The sequence below is a fragment of the Diospyros lotus genome, chromosome 15, assembly GCF_014633365.1.
Source record: "Diospyros lotus cultivar Yz01 chromosome 15, ASM1463336v1, whole genome shotgun sequence".
Classification (NCBI taxonomy): Eukaryota; Viridiplantae; Streptophyta; class Magnoliopsida; order Ericales; family Ebenaceae; genus Diospyros; species Diospyros lotus.
The window spans coordinates 25,588,945-25,611,841 of record NC_068352.1 but is presented as its reverse complement, the minus strand read 5'-3'; the positions used below and the strand labels follow the sequence as shown (position 1 = coordinate 25,611,841).

The window sequence follows — 22,897 nt, the reverse complement described above, 5'->3', positions numbered from 1 at the left end:
TTATATATATTTATTGATAATTTAATTAGTAACGCCTAAACTTTAAACATTTAATATATTTTATCTCTTATATATGTTTTTAGATGACTATTGAAAGTGGAGATGAGCCAGAGAGAATCAAGTTTTTTAAAAAGACACACACCAAAAAGAGCGGAGAGATAGTAGACTCTACATCTTCATATATAATCGTATGTCTTTCTAAAATTTGAAAGTTGTAGATATATTTTGTTTCTTTTACTTGTGGACTTATGTAACTAACTTGTGAAATATTTCTTAAGGAACAAATGGATGAAAGGTTGTCACAAATACCTGATGATGAACAAAACCCAGATTCGCTAGAGAATGTCTTTGCACAAATACTAGGCAAAGATGGGCATGACAGGGTAAGGATGGGAGGACTTGGAACATATCCAACTAAGGTTAAACGGAGATAACAATATCAGGTGCCCCAAGAGCAATATAACCAAATGCGTGCGCAAATTACTGCCGAGCTAGAAGAAAAATTTCAAGCTCAAATTCAAAGTCAAGTTCAAATGCAAGTCCGTGCAATACTTGAGGCAATGAGACATACACCACCGGCTCCAGATAATACACCACAACCGAGACAAATATGTCGTTCTATTAGTGCATTTCGTGATTTAAAATTGCATGTTTACTATATATATTAACTAAACTATTTTGAAATATAGCCATCCTCATATGCTAGTGCTTTTACCGCGCATGCAAACACACCATCACCAGAAGCTAAATGCGCTGGATTATCGACACCAAAATGTGGCCATCATTTAGAGGTAATTCACTACCAAATAGTTAATATACTGAAATCTAAATTATATTTCAAAATCATTATAAATAATAACACATTGGTGAATATGGAGTCATTAAGATCAAGAAATGTGCTCTTGTTGTGATGAAAGGTAAAAAGTTGTATGGTAAATTATATGTTTTGTAAAATTCTACTATTACAGGTGATGTTGTTGTTACTACTTCTTTATTGTCAGATACTGATATCACTTAATTATGGCATATGCATCTTGGACATTTGAGTGAAATATGTATAGATGAATTAAGTAAAAGAAGACTTCTAGAAGGGGTAGAGTACTTAAAAAAATGAGTTCTATGAGCATTGTCTTTGGTAAACAAAAAGCAAGTCAAATTATGTCCATTTTGATCTTTAGAGTCCTGCCAAAATACCTTCTAAAGGTAGCGTCGATATCTGCTAACTTTCATTGATGATTTTTCGATAAAAGTTTAGGTATTCTTCTTGAAATATAAAACTAATGTTTTTACTACCTTCAAATAGTGGAAGACTATGATTGAAAACAAACTGAAATATAGACTAAATGTTTCTGTCCTAATAATGGTTTAGAATTTTATTCAAATTAATTTAATGATTTATGTAGGAAACAAAGAATTCTAAGGCATTTAAGAGTTTCAAGTACACCATAACAAAATGGTGTAGTCGAGCAAATAAATAGAATCCTGATGGAGAGGTACATTTCATGCTGTTTAATTTTGATTTACTTAAGTCATTTTTCTAAGGCATTTAAGAGTTCCAAGGACACCATAACAAAATGGTGTAGTCGAGCAAATAAACAGAATCTTGATGGAGAGGTACATTTCATGCTACCTAATTTTGATTTACTTAAGTCATTTTGGGTTGAGGCTGCATTTTTTGGTTAATCAATCTCCTTCATTTACCATTAATAAAAAAACTCCAAAAGATGTATGGTCTAGTGTTCCTGCAAGTTATTCAGATTTGAAAATTTTTGAATGTACTGCATTTGCTCACGTTGATGATGAAAAGTTGGAACCAATATCTAAATGGTGTGTCTCCTTGGTTATAAATTTGGTATTAAGAGCTATAAGTTATGAGACCCAAAAGCATCTAAAGTTATGATTAGCAGAAATGATATATTTGATGAAATGGTCATGTTTCGTAGTTTGTCTCTAAAAGAATATAACCCTACAGATTAGTAGAGTTATGATATTCAAGTGGAGTTTACAGGTCAATAGAGTTAGTCAAGTAAAAAAAAAAAGTGTTGATCTATCCGAATATTGTATTGTAAAAGAGAGACTCGGAAAAAATATTAAAAGCCCTCAAAGGTATGTTGAGACTAATTTTGTTGCATATGCTTTAAGCGTGGCCAAAGATATTCACTATAGTGAACATTGTGTGAATTTTGTTTCGTATTCTTTGTTGTTGTGAATTTGGTTGATATTTATCAAGAAAATTAGTTTTCTATGATTTTGTTGGAAGAAAGAATTATAAAAAATTATATATTTAAATTTTGTGTCAAGATTGAGATTGTGATCTAAAATTTAAATTCATCTATGATTGAAACTTCTAAATTAACTATGATTAAGACTTCAATTTTGATTGTGATTGGCATTCATTTTCAATTAAAGATTTATTTTCGTGACTCATCTTCTGATTAGATTATAATTTATTATATACATCTACATATGAGTGTTAGATCTATAAATAAGTGTCTAATACCCTAAAATTATTGTTAATATTATCTCAATAATATTTTATTTTTTTTACCCGTACTTTTTTCTATTTTAAGTTTTCCACGTTAAAATTTTATATTCATTTGTATTGGTTGGTGATGGTTTAATTATAATTTATTTTAAATTCTAAATCCTAAGAGTCGACTAGACAGATGTTCCAATTCCTTTTCCAGAAGCTCCAATAGCCACACTTTGGTCCTTGGGTAAACCCACGCCTGAGCATCTCGACCCGAGTTGAGCATCTCGATCCCAGTTGAACCTGGACGGTCCACTGCAACAAAAAGCTTATGACATGTCCAAATGCCATACATACAATCAAGAATGAGATGTAAAAGCAGCTTATTGTGTAAAGTAAAAATTTTCAACATACTCTTGCTGAGATATGATGCAAAGAAGACGTATAAATGGGGCTTCTATATATCTGTGCTTTGCATGGTTACCAAAGAAAGGAAAGATTCGCAATGAATTTGATCGCACACCTTATATATTGATGCAAAATTCTCTACAGTAAATGCATTTGGTGAGTGATTTTAAAAATGTCAATGACCGTTATGCAAAATTCTCTATAGTGATTGTCGATGAGGCCATAGCAGAGGAGGCAAGAGTAGCAGAAGCGAGACAAATCTATGGGAGGGGAAGGAGAGAGTAGGGCATGAGGACAAAATTATCTTTTTGCCCCTTTTTGGTAACTCCGTTGGTAAGTCATCGGATTTTGTAAAAAAAATTTTATACCAAACTCATAAAAAAAGGAACAATTTTCTATTATTTATAAAATTGAGTTAGGAAATTGAGCAGCTTCCCGCTGTGCACGTGCCACCACGGACACATAGGAAAGGCCCGTGGGCCGTGGAATTGCTTTTTCATTGTATGGTCTCAGTGCCGCCAGCCGGCGCCCCTTTCTTTGTCCCGAAAAGCGACAAAAAAAGGAAAGTCCCGAACTCCCCATCCAACCTCAAATCAAATAAAGAAAATAAATATCTTCAAAACTTTTACTAGAAAAAGTCTAAATTTTAGCCCTTCAATTTTTTAGATAAATTTACTTTTAAATATTTTATTCCTAAAGTATTAGTCTTTCGGTTTAAATTCACCTTTAAATTAATTACACATTCGAAAGGCTAAATGATAACATTGAGGGCCAAACCAAAGCCTTTTCCAAAATTTAAATATAAATTAATGTTGTATTATTGCTTGGATTGCACGTGAAATGCCAATTCCTCCTTTCCCCTTTTTTCGGCCACCACAAGCAATCTGACCACATCTAATATTTATTGCCTATTAATTAAGGTTTGGATCAACTTTGCTGCAAATAAATATTTTATTTATTTTAAAATAAAATAAAATAAAATAAAAATAATGATAAAATAGCTCAACTCCTAAGAGTTTCTAATTTCTATTATTACGTGAGACTTATTTGTAATGATTTTTTTTATTTCTATTATTAAATATTATTTATATTCAGATCATGTTAGATTATTTGTATCGATCAACTCTTATATTGTCTGACATAAATAATATAACAAAATTTTTTACATTTAATTGTAATTTTATCGCTATCACCGTTCATTTATATAAACTCTAGTTATATATATTATAATAATAATAATGAGAGATTTGAATGGCTTAGTTAGTTGTTTGTATTTTGAATTATAAAATTAGAACATTTAATTATTGAACATACTTTATGTTATTTTAATTTCTTAAATGTTAATAAATTGATTTTAAATTGTCAAAAGTCAAAACGCCACACAGGCGATGATGTCCGCTATGGAGTAGGCTGCCAACGGTAAACGCCGATAGTAGCTGAGGTGTCCAACTTATAAAATCACCGCCGGCGGGTGTGTTGCCTCACCAAACCTCCAACTTATAAATAAAAATCACCGCCCACAGATGTTCCCTTCCCAAAAGCAATCAACGGCCACGATTGACCTTTACCTGACACGACATCAACATCATGTTATGTTAGCATCGACAAGGACATTCCAAATCCGAATGGGACCCGGTTCGGCGTCTGTGGACACAAATTTCTCTACGCTCTCTCTCTCCGCCGAATATATTAAAAAAATTAAATAACTGAATAGATAATTGTATTGTGATTCAAGAAAATTAATTAATGTAATTTTTGAAGTGAAAAAAGACAAAATAAATCTATTTTATTTAAGAATAAAGTAAGGTACAACATCATTGATATTACCCTGTCTGTATGCATAGAAAGAGATATGTACGTAACAGCGAAGCAGAATATATTCAAAAAAATTCCACTTCAATGATCAATAATTTAGTATAATTTCCGAGTTCTGAAATAATTAAATAGTAAGAAAATTTGTTACCATTCATTTCCCTATAAATCGCAGCCAACCGAGTGGAATCTAGCCTTGTCCTTAGGGTTTGCGGTCACGCCTCTTCCTTCGCCGTCTGTTTTCTTATTTTCGGAGCCAAAGTCCGTTTCGCATTCAATTCTTCATCTGACGGCGAAGAAGAAGAAGGTCAAAGATCGGCAATCTGGCTGAAGAGAGGTCAGATCTCTGATTCTCCGCCTTAAATTGCTGTTTATGTGTGTTTTTTTTTTTATCTGTTCCTTTGGTTTTTCCTCGTGTTAGCGTTTGATTGAATTCGATAATTCGAGGACTGTAAATAAGTTTATTCCTGTTGATATTCTTTGTTTGAGTTGGTATATTGTCAATTAGATGATGTTTATATGTTTAATGATATCCTGTGTTCTTTTTCTTTTCTTTTTTTTTTTCTTTTTGGATGGAGATATATGTTTACGATCTGAAAACCTCAATTTTGTACCAGTTTATTTGTAGTTTCATTGTTGGTTACCCGGTTTGCTCTGAATATACGTAAAAGGAGGAATAATTCATTTTTATTCATGCGTTGGGTAGATTATAATGTATGCATTTAGAAGAAGGTTTAGATCTATGGCTGATATATAACTATGTTTTTCCTTTAATGTAGTGGATGCACGTGCACCTGTATAAGTCATGAGAATGATGAATGATTTAATTGGAAGCTGTTTTTGTTTTAGTTTGATGGAATCAAACAGCCATTTGGTAATCTTTTCTGGGTTCTTAACTATTTATTTATTTTTTTTTTACTTAAACAACAACAACAACAACATATCTAGCCTTTATCCCACTATGTGGGGTCGGGTACATGAATTCTAGACTTCCATGTATTTCTATCTTTTGTCATAACTTCATTGAGATCCATACACTTCATATCAAACTTTAATGTCTCTCTCAAAGTCTTCTTAGGTCTGCCTCTACATTTTTTTTTGATTAATTATTCCATTTCATCAACTCTCCTCACAGGAGCGTCTCTTGGTCTCCTTCTCACATGACCAAACCATCTTAGTCTAGTCTCTCTCATCTTCTCCTCTATTGGCACTACTCTTATCTTATTACGAATAACTTCATTTCTAATTTTATCTTTTCTTGTATGGCCACACATCCATCTTAACATCCTCATCTCCGCTACACTTGTCTTTTGCTCATGTTGGTATTTGACTGCCCAACATTCTGAGCCGTACAACAAAACTGGTCTTATAGCTGTCCTATAGAATTTTCCTTTCAATTTTAATGGGATTTTATCATCACATAACACCCCCGATGCATTTCTCCATTTTAGCCAACCTGCCTTAATTCTATGTGTGACATCCTCGTGAATTTCTCCATCTTTTTGAATCACTGATCCCAAATATCAAAAATGGTATTTTCTTTGTAAGATTTGGTCTTCCAATTTTATTATAATGTCCTCCACTCTTGCATTCTTACTAAATTTACATTCCATATATTCTGTTTTCTTTCTGCTTAATTTAAATCCCTTAGATTCTAAATTGTTTCTCCATAACTCAAGCTTAGTGTTCACTCTTTCTTTTGTTTCATCCACCAACACTATGTCGTCTGCAAATAGCATACACCATGGCACATCTGTCTGAATATCTTTAGTGAGTTCATCCATTACTAAAGCAAATAAGTATGGACTTAGCGCAGAACTTTGATACAATTCTATTGTAATTTTAAACGGTTCAGTATCCCCTTCGCATGTTCTGACCCTTGTCTCTGCACCATGATACATGTCCTTAAGGGCTTGTATATAGGCTATTCGGACTCCTTTCTTCTCTAAAACCCTCCATAATACTTCTCTAGGGACCCTATCATAGGCCTTTTCTAGATCTATAAACACCATACGTAGGTCCTTCTGATGATCCCTATATCTTTCCATTAGGCGCCTCAGTAGGTATATAGCTTCCATTGTTGACCTACCGGGCATGAAACCAAACTGATTTTCTGAGACCTCTGTTTTTTTTCTGAGCCTCTGCTCTATTACTCTCTCCCAGAGTTTCATGGTATGACTCATTAACTTAATTCCTCTGTAATTTTCACAGTTTTGAACATCTCTTTTTTTTTTTTTTACTTGCTTGGATAAAAGTACTATATCTCTGCCAATTCTTTGCTGAGATGTTATTACTATGTACTTTCAGTGCATGAGAAAAAATTAAGCTAATTGTTGAAAATTCTTAATGAAGATATTAGGAAACAACAAGAGCAAAACTTTGATGGTTTGAAGCTGCATTGGCAGCTTTCAAGCAAACTGCTATTCCTGGTTTGAAAATCCAGCAAAAGTGCTTATAAGAAAACATGAAATAGTTGTGCAATTTCTAGTACAGTGTGTATTTAAGTATTTTAGAATCTATTCTCGAAACATGGAAGCTGTCTTGCATAATCTCAATTCCCTCTTTTATTTACAAAAACCAAGAAGGTGAAGGGGGGCGGGGGGGAGTTTAAAAATTCAACTTCTGCATTATTACATGCTTTCACTGGAAAAGATAACCAATATTTTTCAGTTCCTGTTATGTTTAATCTGCAAATTTAGATCAGAGTTATGTAATCTATCAATCATGTTGTGGATAAATTATTTATTCGTTATGCTTCTTGGTTCACTTATTCATTTTTATTCTTTTCTTTTTCCCATTTATCAGGCAATCGTCTCTTATGCACATTAAGTACTTGGTTTTCATAATTGCCAAAGATTTTCTTTCACTCTGGCCGCTGCAACAAAATCAAACTCTTCTCGCACCTCTAAGTGGGTGTGGGGTAATGATGGGCTAAATTTACATTGTCTTCTGTGGAGATCAAGATCATCATACATCTGGAGACTCTGCCGTGTTTCAGTGGGTTTGTCGCTTGACTACGGCTAAGGTCACTCTGGAACAAAATCCCAAGAACGCTAGCCCTAGCATGTGATTGTAAATTACAGAAATCAGTTGTATGTTTCAGTTCTCAGTTTAGCAGAAAAAGAGATATTTGCATGTGAATGAAGCTTAGTCAGTTCAAATAAAATGGTTAGATTTTCATGCTTCCAGGCTCCTGGCCACTCTAACAAACCAAAGGCAAGTGGAAGAACTATCTGAGGTGACTTCTTATTGAGTTAACTTTTTCCGTACTTAACTGGCCTTGCTGAGTCTGTTTATTTCTTTGTTGACCAGAAAACAGTTCAACTTTCTGTTGAATCATTGCAAAAGACATTGGAAGAGTGTTCTCAAAATCAGGCCTTGAAGGATTCTAAAAGTCATTCACGCTTAAATTTGTCACCCTTGAAGGCTGAAGGAGATGCTATTCTCAATAGTAGTGAGGATCAAGTCAATACTTCCCTTTCAATTGAGCGAGGCTGGAAATCAGAGGAAATAAATGGAAAGTATAAAATTGAGGCTGATGGAGGGGTCAATCATGCTGCGCTAATTAGAAAAAGCCTGTCATTAGGAAGTGGATTGGATAGGCAGGGGAAGGCTTCTGAGGGTAATTACTCAGAGGACGAGGCAGAACCTGGATATTCTTATGATGGCTTTCATAATCACAACACTATGGAAGTTCCAGGTGGTTCTGAGAATATAGAAATCAGCATCTCCAATCAATATCAAAATACTTTGCCTACTTATTCTTTGCAGGTAAGTTCTGATCTGGTCAATAATGACTCAATCTTCTCCATCGGGGACACCAAGCAATCAGAAAAAGGTGGTCATGAAAACTCTGATACTCATTATTCTGGTGAGGGTTATGTTGAGTCTGGCCTTCATATCTGTGACCCGCCAGTTATTGTAAAATCAAATTCTTTGCCTGATATGGGATCATTTGGTGGACATTCTGCTCTTAATTATGTTGCACCTCGATCTAGATCTTCTGAGGGCCTTACTGCTCTGGAATTGAGATGGAAAAAGGAGGTAAGTCATGAGATGGGAGGACTGATGACACATGACCAATTCAGAGGTGAAAATATATTAATGAATGAAAAAAGTAATTGCGAAAACCTACCTGAGGATGGTTATGATTCTTATAACTATGTTAGTTCAGCAAAGGACTGGATTGTACCTGTCATGGATGATGGAAATCCAGAGAAAAACCTTCACGAAGAAGTTTCAGCTCACCAGCGGGTGGAATTACCAGGCAAGGATTTCAAACTCAAACGTATCAAAGATTGGGTAAATGATCTTCAGCATACCAGCCCTTTTGAAGAGACAAATGATGAGTTATCCAATTTAGATTATCATCAGGTGGAGAGTGGTGCTGCTGTCATGAATAATTTGAGTGCCATGAGAGTTGATGGTAAGGTCACTCCAGGAATGGATGCTGCAAAGAAATATATCTCTTCTTTGAGTGCCAATTCCACCACAGCTCAGCTGGGAAATCATGGATTAGTTGTGATCCCATTTCTTAGCGCTTTTGTAAGTCTAAGGACACTTAACTTATCTGGAAATGCCATAGGTTTGTATCTCTTACAATTGATGTTCACTTTTGTGTTTTCTTCCTTAATTTCTGTTACACAATTTATACATGATAATTTCTACCCACTTTTTTTTGCAGTGAGGATAACTGCCGGTGCCCTTCCTCGAGGCCTTCACAGTTTAAATCTATCTAAAAACAACATTTCCACTATTGAAGGTTTACGTGATCTTATGCGGCTTCGTGTACTTGATCTGAGCTACAATCGAATAGTCAGAATTGGGCATGGTATGGCCTTTGGCTTAGCATGGTTAACATCTGCTGTCTTACAATTTATAGTTATTAGCTTCCTTCTGTTGTTTCTGGATAGTGCCTTTATGCTTATATGCCTTTTTTTCACTAGTTTGGGTGCTCGAATTTGGTTTTTTGTTGTTGGACCAGTGTAGGTTTCTATTATGATATCACAATGCAGCCTTTTCACTAGTCAATATAATATTATCAGGAGCTTCCAATGGAATTTGTCTAAATTGAAACACCTGAATATTTTTAGTTTAGTATTTAATTCTCCAGTGAGACTTGGTGATGCATAAATTCCTCTGTTATTAGAAGATTTTCTTGGTTCTAAAACCCTCTGTTATTGTTTGTTTGGAAGGCCTTGCTTCTTGTTCCTCACTGAAGGAGTTATACTTTGCTGGAAACAAAATTAGTGAAGTTGAGGGTCTTCACCGACTCCTGAAGCTGAATGTTCTAGATCTGCGATTCAACAAAATCTCCACAGCCAAATGTCTCGGCCAACTTGCAGCCAACTACAATTCCTTACAAGCCATCAGCCTGGAAGGAAATCCAGCCCAGAAGAACATTGGAGATGAACAACTGAAGAAATGCCTGCAAGGGCTTCTTCCCCATTTGGCTTACTATAACAGGCAGTCTATCAAAGCTGGGACCCTGAAGGATGTATCCGATAGGGCTGCTAGATTAGGCTTCAGCACCGACCGTGGCCTCAGATCAGACCACAAGAACTCACGCAAGGGAAGCCATGGCGCTGCTGCTCACAGGCCGTCACCTTCTCATTCAACGTATCACGCGCATAGAAATCAAGCAGCCGCATCACTGAAACCAACCAAGGGCAGGCATGTCCGGCTGCCTCCAGCTGGATCTAAACCCACGACCGCCCATCAGCACAACTTAAATGATTTGAGAGCCAAACTTCTGAGCTTCAAACCAGATCTCTCCATGCGCAGGGCTCGAAGTGAGGGAACACTCGCAGCTCTTTGATCTGGCTTCACGCTTCAGCGTAAGTGTGTATCTCGTTGGTGTGGTGTTTGTTTTTTCTCTTTAACATTGTTTACGCGATTAAATATTCCTCTCCATTTCCGTGAACTGTCTGGGAAAATAAAGTTTGATTCGAAATTGCAATATTTCTTCATGTGCCTTGAGTCCTGCTGCTGCATCCTTTCATTTGGGCATTGTCTGCGGAAGAAGTAGGTCCCTGCCTCAAAGGGACAGAGGCGGCTTAACCGTGAAGTCAATTAGGCAGCCGCCTAAGACCCCAATTTCAGAAGGCGCCAAAATTTTACAATTTATTTATTTTTTTAATAATAAATATTTTATTAAAAATTTAAATCTAAAATAAAATTTAACCTTTTGTGTTTCCATTTCTCTTTTTAATTTTTCCCGTTGTCTTTTCTTATTATTTTCAATTTACTGTTAATTTTACATAAAATTGAATATAATTTAACAAATGTCTAAGCCGAACATAGTTTAATAGGATTGTGAAGTGAAATTTGCTGGTGAATTTTATTTTTTTAATATTTTATTTTATTTTTTATAAGAAAATAAAAAATGAATATTTTTTGTTCTATTTGTACGGATCTCTTAAGAGTTTTAAAAAAAAATAATTTTATTTTTATTTTTATTTTTATTTTTTTATTTATTCGCACAGATTTAAAGCGAGCGAAAGAATATTCAGCATGTTATAATAATAATGATTAACGTTTGAAGTTGAGTTGAGATCGGATCGTGAGCCAAGCAGTCTTTAGACCTTTTAAACTGGGTCAGACTTGATTTTGTCGGCATGATCTAAAAACAAACAACAATTGTTAATAATTAGCAGGCGATGACCATTAAGTTATTAAAAGTGAGAGAGATTGAACCAGTCTAACTTCATTGCGGATAATCTAAATTTGTGATAAAATCAAATGTCAATAGGGGTTCGACAGGAAGAAGAAAAGGAGAGAGAAAGAAAAAAGATGTCGCCATCGCTCTTATTACTACAATGAATATTTGTTGTCACCAAAGCTAAGAAGATCTAGAAGTTAAACATCAGCGATGCCCGCAGCCCACAGATCTAGAAGTTAACTAATTGTAGTTTAGTGGGCCCGACCGAAAGGACCTATCAGTAAGGGCCAGCGTTTGACAGCCGCTAAAAGTAAGCGTTTTGTGAAAGCCACATTTTGGTGGCCATGAGCTTCCCTCGCAGATAGATGTATCTTCCTTGACCTTTTCAATTAAAGAACAAGACTAGTACTCCAACTGCCCCTTCTCTATCCGAAGCTCATATGATATGATATGATATGGTCCAAAAAAAACCAAAAAGTAAAGGCCACGTTAAAAAGTCGCATATATATATTTTTGAAAAATGTTATTGGTACACCTTTGTGTACATCTTGGGCTACACAAAGGTGTATCAATGACAAAAATATCCCTCTGAGACGCATAGAGGCGCATGGAGAGGCGCAGGGTATTTTTGTCATTGATACACCTTGTGTAGCCCAAGATGTACAAAAATGATGTATATGTAGCATGACTCTATATTTTTTCTACGTGGTATGGCATCACTTCTAATTAACTCATTTATCTATTGTCTCTTCTCTTCACGCTGCCTTTATCTTATCTACAAAAGGTGAATCTCTCACTTTAAGGCCTCATACGGACTCACGTATGTGGGAGGAGTTAATTATGGTACATGACAACACATCAGTTAGAAGACATAATATATAGTACTCACAAGAAACTACCCCCATATGAGGATGAAATCCCACACTGCGACTATTATGACCCAAATCTACATCATTATTTGCAATTTATTACTTGACTACCATCTGTGCTACGCCCGTGGGGCCACGCTATCTTTAATATGTTTATAAATTTTAAATTATATTTTTATGATTTTTTGTCAAGAAAGTAGATAAATCATATTACTAGTTTCCAAACTTTATATTACTAATAAATTGCCAATTATATTTTAATTTTTGTCACAACAGTCACTAAATTTTAATTTTTATTATAATTAAACTTAACAATCTCTTAAAAGTTAAAATTAATATAAACCCCACAATCAATCAAGTAATTTTGATATTTATGTTAATGTTTTAGCACACCTGTATAATAACTAATTTATTACAAAATACAAAATTAAATGACTAAAAATCTAGTTTCAGTAAATAATAATATTATCAAAGTTATTAGTTACGTGATAATCCTGCCATTTTATATAAAATTTTCGTGTATCTGTCACTCAGCGGCCTGAATTTGATCCTCAAAAAATATAAGACGTAGTTTGGCAATTATGGTTTTTTTAATATTTTAAAAAAAATTAAATAAATAAAATTATTTTAAAAAATAATTATTCTTTAGAAGTCAAGAGTTCAACTCTTGTTAGCATAATTATTTTTTATTTAATAAATAAGATGCATAATAAATATTTAAAAAATATTTTATTAATGAAGTTTAATAACAATAAAATATAATGTTTAATATTAAAGTATTTTACCATGGAATGCAATACATTTAATTTGGTGTCCGAAGTCATATTTTTTTCAAAAAAAATATTTTTATATATTTTATTTAAAGAAACATAATAAATAATAAACATAAGAATTATAACGTTTAAGTTATAATAAAATAAGAATAATTTTATTATTGTATTAAAATTTGTTTTAAAAAATAAAATATAAACTACAACCACTAAGTGTTATTCCTTAAAAATGAATTTTTATTTCAAATGAAAATTATAATTTTAAAATAAATTTTAATTTAAAATTATTTATTTTTTAAATTCTAAGTACAAAGCTTAATTTTTTAGTTTTTAGAAAGCCTTTATGTGTTGCGTGTTTTTTCTTTTTTTTAGAATTCTCATACATTTTTATAAATAAATTATTTTTTTTGTAAAGTTTTGTTAGTTTCAGTGAGGTAAATTAAGTTTTTCATCATTTAAAAAAATTAAAATAACTTGAAGTTGAAAGATAAATATAAACTGAAAGATGCAACATACAAGATATATAGTGATTCGACTATGCCTATTCCACTACCTAACAAATTACACGTATGGAGGTGCAGGTAAAATTAAATTTTTTTACATATATCAGATATACGTAGCAGAATACAATAAACACACGATATACACAATATAGATATTTAAGCTACATGTATATTCATCACATGAATAGCAATAAATGCATACCTAAAATTTGATATCAAGTTAGGGTACATAAACGCTTTCATTGTTAAGACTAAATTTCACCTCATGTTATGGTGGTTCTAGGTTGCCCACATCTAGCTTGCTATCTAGTATCATTCGATCATCTGTTTCGTACTAGACCAAAGGTTGTTTGTATTACTAGCACCCACATCTCAATTTTTTGCGTGACAATCACACAGCTGTAATTTAACAAAAGTAGAAGAAGACGAAGGAAGACAAAATTACAGAGAGAAGAAATGCAGTAAGAAACCTATTTGTAATTCTTCTTTATATACTCGCGTCCCAATTTCAATTGCTACCTTACCATTTACCCTTCCTAATTTCGTGCCACATGGAAGGCATTGCCATTGGCTAGGGCAGTGCGAGAGTTGACTTCCACAGCCATTGGGAGTCGACTTTCGCAAGGGAAAGTTGACTTTCATGCCCAATAAGTCAATATTTAACTTGCAGTTCCTAAGACGTATTAAACACACGATATCAATACCAAATACAATATTATATGGTGTGTGTGACTTTTTAGATGCACTAACAATCAGATAGCACCAAAACTCATTTTGACACTGGTAAACACATTGACCCATCACCATAATCTCTTCATATCTCGATGACAATCTAAAAGTTCCTGACTAATGCCTAGTAGTGGTCCATGGCAATATAAGTGACAGTGAAGTCTCACTTCAAATGAATCTATTACAATTGACAATTACTATGTGATATAATCCTTTCATCACCTAACGTTTCGACTGAACAAAAGTCATAGAGTGATAAACTCACAAACTTGATAACTATGTATTTGACCTCGTCAATAAAACTAGATGACAACTCAAGAAACACATTTCCTGATAATCAATCTACCTTGAGCAGGGATTGTCACATCACACTAACAATAGATCACATAGAACGTTCACCCCATCAATGACGACAAGGGTAGCAGATCCTCTTTCTAAGCACATACCTCCACGCACTAGTAATACTAAACCACATAGATAAACTTCTCCATCTCACAATTGGATGGTTCGACGCATTAATAAATCTCACACATCAATACACAAGACAACTATGTCAGTTTAATTTAAGAATCAACTACATTATCGCAACTTGATGACATGACCCTTATCCATTATGCCATGTGGTTAATCATTAGTGTCACATTCGGTGCATTATTCCCTAACAACTACTCACAGGTTTATTAGCAACATCCCAATGGCATATGGCGTGTGACACACCATTATCCTATCAATAACTCATATTAAATGAGGTAAGAACCTCTGTGTTAGTCCATACTTGATTAATTAGAGTTCTCATCTGAATAATCTAAGTACTAAAAATCATTTAAGAAGTTCAATTATAAGAGAATCATGTCATACAGTCTTAACATCTTGAGAATAAGATTCTCAAATAAAAGATGTAGGGATTTATTCATATAAAAACTAAAGAGTATATGAGTGGAGAAAACTTGCATTTTATTAATATATACAAAGATATAATGAATGTATTAATTATAAACCCACTAAACGTCATCTAAATCTAGTATTAAGGCACACAACACTAACACTATCTTGCATCCTTACTAATGATTTTGTCTAACCAACTTACTTGGGTAGCTTTTAAAACAGGTTTAGTCACAAATCTTTACAAGCAATGGCTTTTTAAATAGGATTAACCACAACCAATGCATTTTACTATGATCAAACTTAACCTTTACGGGATCACACATGAAATGTGAATAATAAATACCAGAGAAGGTATAAGATGATACTGAAATACAAACACTTCTCTTGGATTTACAAAGAGATATAGAAGGATTGGAAGATTTAAGCTTCATCTCGATTCCTTTTGAATGATGTAAGCACTAAGGCACTTCTTTGAAAACTTTTGAAATTAAGAGGATATGGCTTTTGAATGATGTAACCATGTTCTTTAATGCATTTGTTGAGTTGTCTATCAAAGAAAGAGAATGTTGTTTATGTCTTTATTGTCATTTTTGTTTTTACAATATCTTAAAATTCAATTAAAATAATCAAAATTCATGTATAATTTGTTTGAGAAACATTTAATGTTTTAAAAAATAGAGACAGATTTTACTCGATTAAGTTTTTTAGACAAAAAAATTTAATACATACTCGATTGAAAAGTTAAATTTACTCGAGTACACATATACTTTTATTCAAATACACTGAGACTTGTAATCAATTATCTATTACACAACTTATACTTGATTACAAACAAGATATACTTGATTAAAATAACATATTTTGATTGATTTGGTTTTAAGGCTTATTTAATAAGAACATTACTCAAGTATATAAGATTTTTATTCGAATACAAAAATTAGATCACAAAATTACTCGATTACATGAACTTTTTTACTCGATTATAAGAACTAATTTTTTTTTATCTAATATGAGATATCACTACATTACTCGAGTATCACATATTTGTACTCGATAAAGAGACTTACTTTTACTCAATTGATCTATATATCTTACCAGATTATTTTTATACTTATGTATTAGTTTTAACACACTCTTTTGATCGTCATCACTTAACATAAATTTTTATATTTACTGGTCAAATCAAAACTTTAACAAACTAAGCAAATTAATAACATTTTTTATCAAAAATTTAAATATTTAATTCATTTATTTATTTATAATAATGTCTAACACGTGTCACTCGGTTCATCAAATCCATATATTAAACAGTTTTCAGCCTTTGATTAACGAGAGAAAAATTAAAACACTAAAGTGATGCATTAAATTATTAATTTACTTTTGGGGTTTCCTCTACGAGAGATATTTTGGTTACCCTGTTCCTATTTGTTCCTTTTATATATTTCTTTTTTCCTCCAATAGTATCATCTCATGCACACTCTTGCTATTAAATTTTTGTTTGGTTTTCTGTTAACATTGCATTAAGTTGGGTTTGTAGTCAAACATAATAAACATAACGTTTAATAAATTTTAATTTTAATTTAACTTTAATTCATGTTAGGTGAGTTAGAAGGTCCAAACTTAACTATTTTAATGTCTTAGATGTATTAAATTGAGTTTAATTATTTTATTAGATAATTATAATTAAAACTCAACTTATTTTGATTATTTTTTCATAATTAAAATTACCTCACTTCCTTTATTTTAATATGTTATTGGCATAATATAACAATTAAAACTTGTTTATTTTTAAGAAATTCAATAAAAAGTCGGTAAAGTTAGGCGAAGGAGCAAGGTCTGCTCGAGAGAGGTCATCCAGTGGGGTCCTACGGAAGGGTGGTTCCAGAAGGGTCTTTGGTTCATCTGAAGCTGTAGAAGAGTCTTTCAAGGGAACTACGAAAAGGTCTTTTTCAAAGGGGTCTTTGGAATCTTCGTGTCTTCCGATCTGCAAGGTAGAAGACCGTTAGAAGACATGTAGAGATTTCTTCCACACTGACCCTTCGATGCCTAAGTCATATATAGTTATGGTGTAGAAAAGGTTATGTAAATGTAGTGTGGTGCGGATGGTGCCTTTGGAAGAGTATGGACTCTTTGAAAGAGGTGTCCATGGACTCTTTGAATCTAGATCGAAGATCTAGAAGATGAAAGGTCAAGGGATATTTATACCCCTTAGAAGACAAGGACACGTGACAGGCCAGGACACATGAAACACATGCACAACGACGCGTGGCATGACCCTTCTGGCGAGGGCGTTCGAATGCCACTGGGTTAGGTTTCAAGAGGACCTGACTTTTAAGGAAGCTAGCTCCAGAAAGATTTTCAAAAAACTAGTTGAATCTTTGGAGAAATGGTTATTTAATGGGTCTTTGGAAGACTATCAAACCCTTGAGGAAGCCAGTCCCCAAAGGAGCTTCAAATGAGCTCTTCGAGTCTTCAAGGAACTAGGCCGTAGGAGACCTTTCTGGGAGAGAAGACTCCCCTGGACTTGAACAGACTTTTCGGGGAAACTCCTTCGGATACTTGGAGAAAATTTCACGATACTAAACATAATCTCAAACAGAGCCAAAAATTTTGAACATTATACATTCACAAATTTATGTACGTGTGTACATACACGATTAGTTACATAAATTGTGTCGGGCACAGATAATTAAATCTCATCGGCTAAAGGAAACTTTTTGGAGGTGTCTTTCTTCTTTTTCTGTCATGGATTGCTAGGATTTGGTTTAGTCGAGATTTGGAATTGTTTAGTAGAGCTGGTAATTTTGAACACGACCCGATTACACGATACGACACGACACGAAGTTAAGCAGGTTAGGGTTGGGGTTAATCGGGTTCGGGTCATAAACAGGTCAACCCGTTTATAACACGATTATTTTCGTGTCTTAGGCGGGTCAACCAATCTAGCCCGTTTAGACACGAAATGACACGTTTAATTAAACGTGTTAACGGGTTGACCCGAACACGTTAACACGATTATATACGAAATGACACGTTTAATTAAAAGAGTTAGTGGGTTGATCTGAACACGTTAACATGATTATACACGAAATAATACGTTTAAAACTAAATAACACGTTTAACAAGTGACACAACACGATCCATTTAAATTAAACGGGTTAAACAGGTTAACAGGTGACACGACACGTTTAGTTAAACGGGTTAAACGGGTAGTGTCGTGTTACACGTTTAATAAACGTGTCGTGTTCGGGTTTAAGAAATTTGACACGATTATTAAACGGGTCATGTTCGGGTTAGCCTTACACATGTTATACGTGTATCTCGACACGACACGATTACGATCCGCCAATACGAATTGCCACCCCTATTGTTTAGAACCAAGTATCATAAAGGAGCTCCTAAAGGTCTTATATATGTGTGTGTGTGTTACTTTGCTGGCCGATTTATCAATTAGGGTATACATATAAATGTCTATATATAATGATTAGGTGGTGACTTTTAATAGGATTATTAAGTGTACAAGATTAGATTGATATTTATCACCGTAGGATTTGCACGTCTTGAGATTATCTACGATACCCTCAAATCGCTGGCTTAATTATACATGGAGAGAGAGAGAGAGAGAGAGAGTCAGTGAGGGATGGACTAATATGGAATGGAAACTTCGCTTCTGTGATGGGTAAAGTGGGGAAAAGTCAGAAAAATCCAGCCTTCTTTTGAAGTTATTGGATTTGATTTGATCCAAGTAATTTGCTTTCATTCTCATATGCGAAAATTTATCTGGAGCCCGTAAAATTGCTCTTTATAACTCACATCTTATCAAATTTTTAAATAATTTTAAAATATTTATTTTACCCCATAACCCACTCTCTTCTCCAACCACTCTCGACGATCGCCTTGTCTCTTTTTCTCAGTAGCACTATACACACACAAATACACACACGCGTCATTATTGGGTCAATCATGACCAACCCACACATATATAGAGATATATATATATATATACACAAACACACGACTGTTGCATGACCTCGGCCATGAAACCCTGCAACTGCCATGGTAGTCGAGGAATGCAAGGTGGGTCAATACCGCCATTGCCAAGGTGAGTCAGCAATGGCCGACCCATCGGGGGGGGGGAATTGCCGAACCGATTGGGGTTCAGAGATCTCTCGAACCCCCAAAAGTTGCGGTTCGACAATTCCTCCCCCTCATCGGGTCGGCCATTGCGACCCACCTTGGCAATGGCAGTGGGTCGGTCGCCATGGCCGACCCATTTCGTGACCGTTGTAGAGGGAGAGAGAGAGAGTGGCCGACCCACACACACACAATTCCATGGTCGTGGCCATGGCAGCCGTGACAATGGAAGTCGACCACCTCGTGGTCCTCGCAGAGAGTGAGAGCATGACCGATCCACACAAACACACACACGTGTATATATATATACACACACAAACACACCCCTAGGTATGTGTTTGTGTGTGTATATATATATATTTATGTGTATATGGGTCAATTAACAATGGCGTGTATATATATATCTATATATATATGTATGTGTGTATATGATGTGAAAAAGAAAGAGAGACGTGAGGCTCAAGGGTGATAGGAGGAAAGAGTGGATCGTGGGAGGTAAAATAGATATTTTAAAATTATTAGAGAGCAATTTTATGGGTTGTGGATATAATTTCCCTTCTCACAAAAGAACAAAAAATATTTTCCAAGAGTAGAGTAAGGAATTGATTTATCAATGCAAAGTGGACAGGACGAAGTCGTCATTACAACTCTGGTCCTATACGTTCTAAGAAAACAGAGAGAGGAAAGAAAAGAAAATGAAATACGTAAAATATCTGACAGAAGAACTGGAGAGAAGAATATCTTCGACATTTCCCCTCCCAAAAGCGTGAAACTAAGATTTCACTGACCAGAGCCTTAAATAATTACAACTGCAGCAGCCAGCACCAGCCACCAGCAGAGAGACACATCCACGATATCCATCGCCATTAAACCCAAATTCTCTTTCACGCCAACAAATTTAATGCCCCTCTCCTCTGGTGGTGCTTCCTCTCCAGCAGCCCTTCCATTATGACCCTCTTCCTGTTCTTTCTCGCCGTCTCCGCCGCCCTCCGCGCCTCCTTTTCCGGCGCCGGTTGCCGGCACAGGAAGTAAAGGCACACCGACGTGAACAGTATGGCGCAGAGCCGCCCGTAGCATACCATCATGCCGAGACTGATCAGAACCAACACGAAACCAGCGTTCATACTTGCACAACCATTCACTTTCCCTTCGCTTTTCACTGCCCTGTTGTGTTGTTGAATATTGCTCGGACCTTGCGTTCGTGAAAACTTCTTGTTAGATGAAGAAGAGGAGGACGAAGAAGAAGAAGAAGAGCACGAAGTTGGTGTAGATGAAGCCGATGAAGCTCCGGCGGGACTCGAGGAATCGGCAGTGGGCGATTTGGACGCCCCCGAGAGTGAATCGCTTTTGCTCACATCGCTGTGCTTCGAATCTATTCTGAGCCGAGAAGCTCCGGCGACTCGAGCCCTTTTTCTCTGCGAACGGCAAGAAATAGCAGAAGCTTATGAAGAAATTATCTTCCAATGTGACAAACAAAAACAAAGATATGGGAGTGGTAGCTAGCCCATTGTTGGCGGCCAGTTCCAGTCTTGTGAATTTCAACTACTTTCATATTTTTCGATGTGATTCTCTATTGGATAGTACATGACCGCTGTTCAATCCTATAATCCCGAATAGAGTTGCTAGTAATGGGTGGGACATGGACAATGAGATGGGTAAGATCGGAATCACACACGTGGTGTACTGTGTGCATCTTACCTTATTACCTTCAATCAAAAAAGAAAAAGAAAGAGATATGCATAGAGAGAGAGAGAGAGAGAGAGTTGGTGATTGGTAGAGAGAACTAACCAACGAAATCTCAAACAGAACAGCCTTGACAGCCCCGGAAAAGGCCTTGTTCTTGTCCTTCTTCCGAGAATCATCTCCATTTCGCGAGATCACGGAGCTTTGCCTATCCAAGACGCGTGGTTTCGCCATTGAAATCTTTGTTTCCCCGCCGCCGGATTCCGCTACTGTCGGGAGCCCCAGCGGCCGGAAACAGAGGAAGAACTTGTTCTTCATGGGAGGCAGCGTGGCCCTTGTAGGCTTCGACAGGGTCGGCCGATGCTCAAAGTTGGAGGGCTTTTAGAGACACCAGGGGAATATGCGAGAGAGAGAGAGAGAGAAACGAGGAGGAAAAACGAGCGCATAGTCGAGGGCAGGCCGGCAATGCCGGTTTTTGCCAGCTTCCTTATATCTGCATATAAAACACTGATCACAGCTGGCATTTCATTTGTCCCTGCGTAAACATACCAATCCATATGCCATGTAATATATATAATCATCAAAAGAAGCCTAAATTCCACATATTTGATTAAAAACATATTGATTATCCTTGTATTTTAACGGTCATACATGTTTTAAAATTTCAAAAATACCCCTATAGTTTCATCCCCACCACCATCTTTCCTATTCATCACTTCATTTCCCAACCACAGTGATTGGATCACCAACCCTTTCTTCTCTCTAGCAAACTCCCTTTCCGCGAGAACATCACCAACCCTCTATCCTTTTCTCCACTCTTTTGGCCAAGAATAATTCTAGTAATGGGGTCACAAAAACCCCTGTCCATTGTGATGAAAAATGATGGGATTTAAGAAGAAATTTCACTTGACTATTTCTCAAAAATTACAACCAAAAGAGAGAAAAAAATAAGTACAATGTAAAACTTATGGTTCTTCTTCATGGATTGTCAGTTTCTCCATGATATAGTGGTCACAAATAATTTCATTTCTTCTTTTTCTTTTTCTTTGTGATGTGCAACGGTGGGAAGAAATCTCTCGTAGCAATGTGAACTTTGTCTCTTCGATGTTTAGTGACAACCAATAAGGTTTTATTCGCTTTAATGATGGCACAACTCAATTTGAACTTAGAAATTCCTACGTTCAAAGGTTTGGAGAGAAACATAAGATGATAAGTTGTGGGGTTTGAAAGAACCCTTCATTTGAAGGTTATAAGGGAGAGAGAAAAAGAGAGACAATAATTTTGGCTATTGGACTCATCACTCACGATTACCTGCTTGGCAAAGAGTAGAGAGAAAAAAATATAGGAAGAAAAGGAAAGGAAAAGAGAAAGTTAGTGCACAAAGGAAAAGAAAAAATATCTTAATTAAATATGGGGACAAAATAATTATTTTTTTTTCTATTAATGGCAAGGGAGATGTATGCTATTTTAAAAAATACAAAGGTAGTTAGTGTATTTTCACGAACATAGTTTTGTTCACAAATATAGTTTATGCGCCACTAATGTAGCAACTTGTCGAGCCAAACTCACACCATCAATTTCAAATAGAATTTATCTCGTGGACACACGAGCTTTTAATCAAATTTGTGGCATATGAGATTTGCCCAAAAATAAAAGAAAAAGTTACATAAATAAAATAATTGTAAATATTTTTACATAATTTAACTTTTTTTATTGGACAAAGTTATAAATAAGACATTATGCTTTGATGTCAAGATTAAATTAACCAATATACTTTAAAAATGGATGAAATAAGTTAATTTATTTTAAAACTCAGGATCAAAATTGACTATTATATTTAAAAAAAACATAAATTGAATTCTCCACATCTAATTTGGGATTTGATTTGCGTAGACTATGTGGAGTTATTTAAATTGATGATAACATTGATGTTGTTAATAAAATTAAAATATCATTGATGGTGTTAAAAAAAT

The 22,897-nt window shown here is 34.9% G+C and overlaps 2 protein-coding genes across 2 annotated transcripts; one reads left to right on the top strand and one right to left on the bottom strand.

Annotated features, from left to right (window-relative positions):
- The first annotated feature begins 4,859 nt into the window (after positions 1-4,859).
- LOC127792153 (uncharacterized) lies at positions 4,860-10,651 on the top strand. Its single transcript, XM_052322547.1, has 5 exons — positions 4,860-5,027; positions 7,496-7,906; positions 8,003-9,275; positions 9,375-9,521; positions 9,886-10,651. The coding sequence occupies exons 2-5, from the start codon at positions 7,856-7,858 to the stop codon at positions 10,506-10,508; spliced, it is 2,094 nt and encodes a 697-aa protein (XP_052178507.1). The 5' UTR covers positions 4,860-5,027; positions 7,496-7,855; the 3' UTR covers positions 10,509-10,651.
- Positions 10,652-19,825: 9,174 nt separating this feature from the next.
- Positions 19,826-21,446, bottom strand: LOC127792376 (uncharacterized). Its single transcript, XM_052322851.1, has 2 exons — positions 21,030-21,446; positions 19,826-20,656 (listed from the first exon to the last, which is right to left on the bottom strand). The coding sequence occupies exons 1-2, from the start codon at positions 21,240-21,242 to the stop codon at positions 20,126-20,128; spliced, it is 744 nt and encodes a 247-aa protein (XP_052178811.1). The 5' UTR covers positions 21,243-21,446; the 3' UTR covers positions 19,826-20,125.
- Between the last annotated feature and the right edge of the window lie 1,451 nt (positions 21,447-22,897).

Coding starts and splice junctions, on each gene's coding strand:
- LOC127792153 (XM_052322547.1), top strand. CDS start 7,856: ATGGTTAGATTTTCATGCTTCCAGGCTCCTGGCCACTCTAACAAACCA. Junction 7,907..8,002: donor GCCACTCTAACAAACCAAAG/GCAAGTGGAAGA, acceptor TTTGTTGACCAG/AAAACAGTTCAACTTTCTGT. Junction 9,522..9,885: donor AATAGTCAGAATTGGGCATG/GTATGGCCTTTG, acceptor TTTGTTTGGAAG/GCCTTGCTTCTTGTTCCTCA.
- LOC127792376 (XM_052322851.1), bottom strand. CDS start 21,242: ATGAAGAACAAGTTCTTCCTCTGTTTCCGGCCGCTGGGGCTCCCGACA. Junction 20,657..21,029: donor TTCTGTTTGAGATTTCGTTG/GTTAGTTCTCTC, acceptor TGCCGTTCGCAG/AGAAAAAGGGCTCGAGTCGC.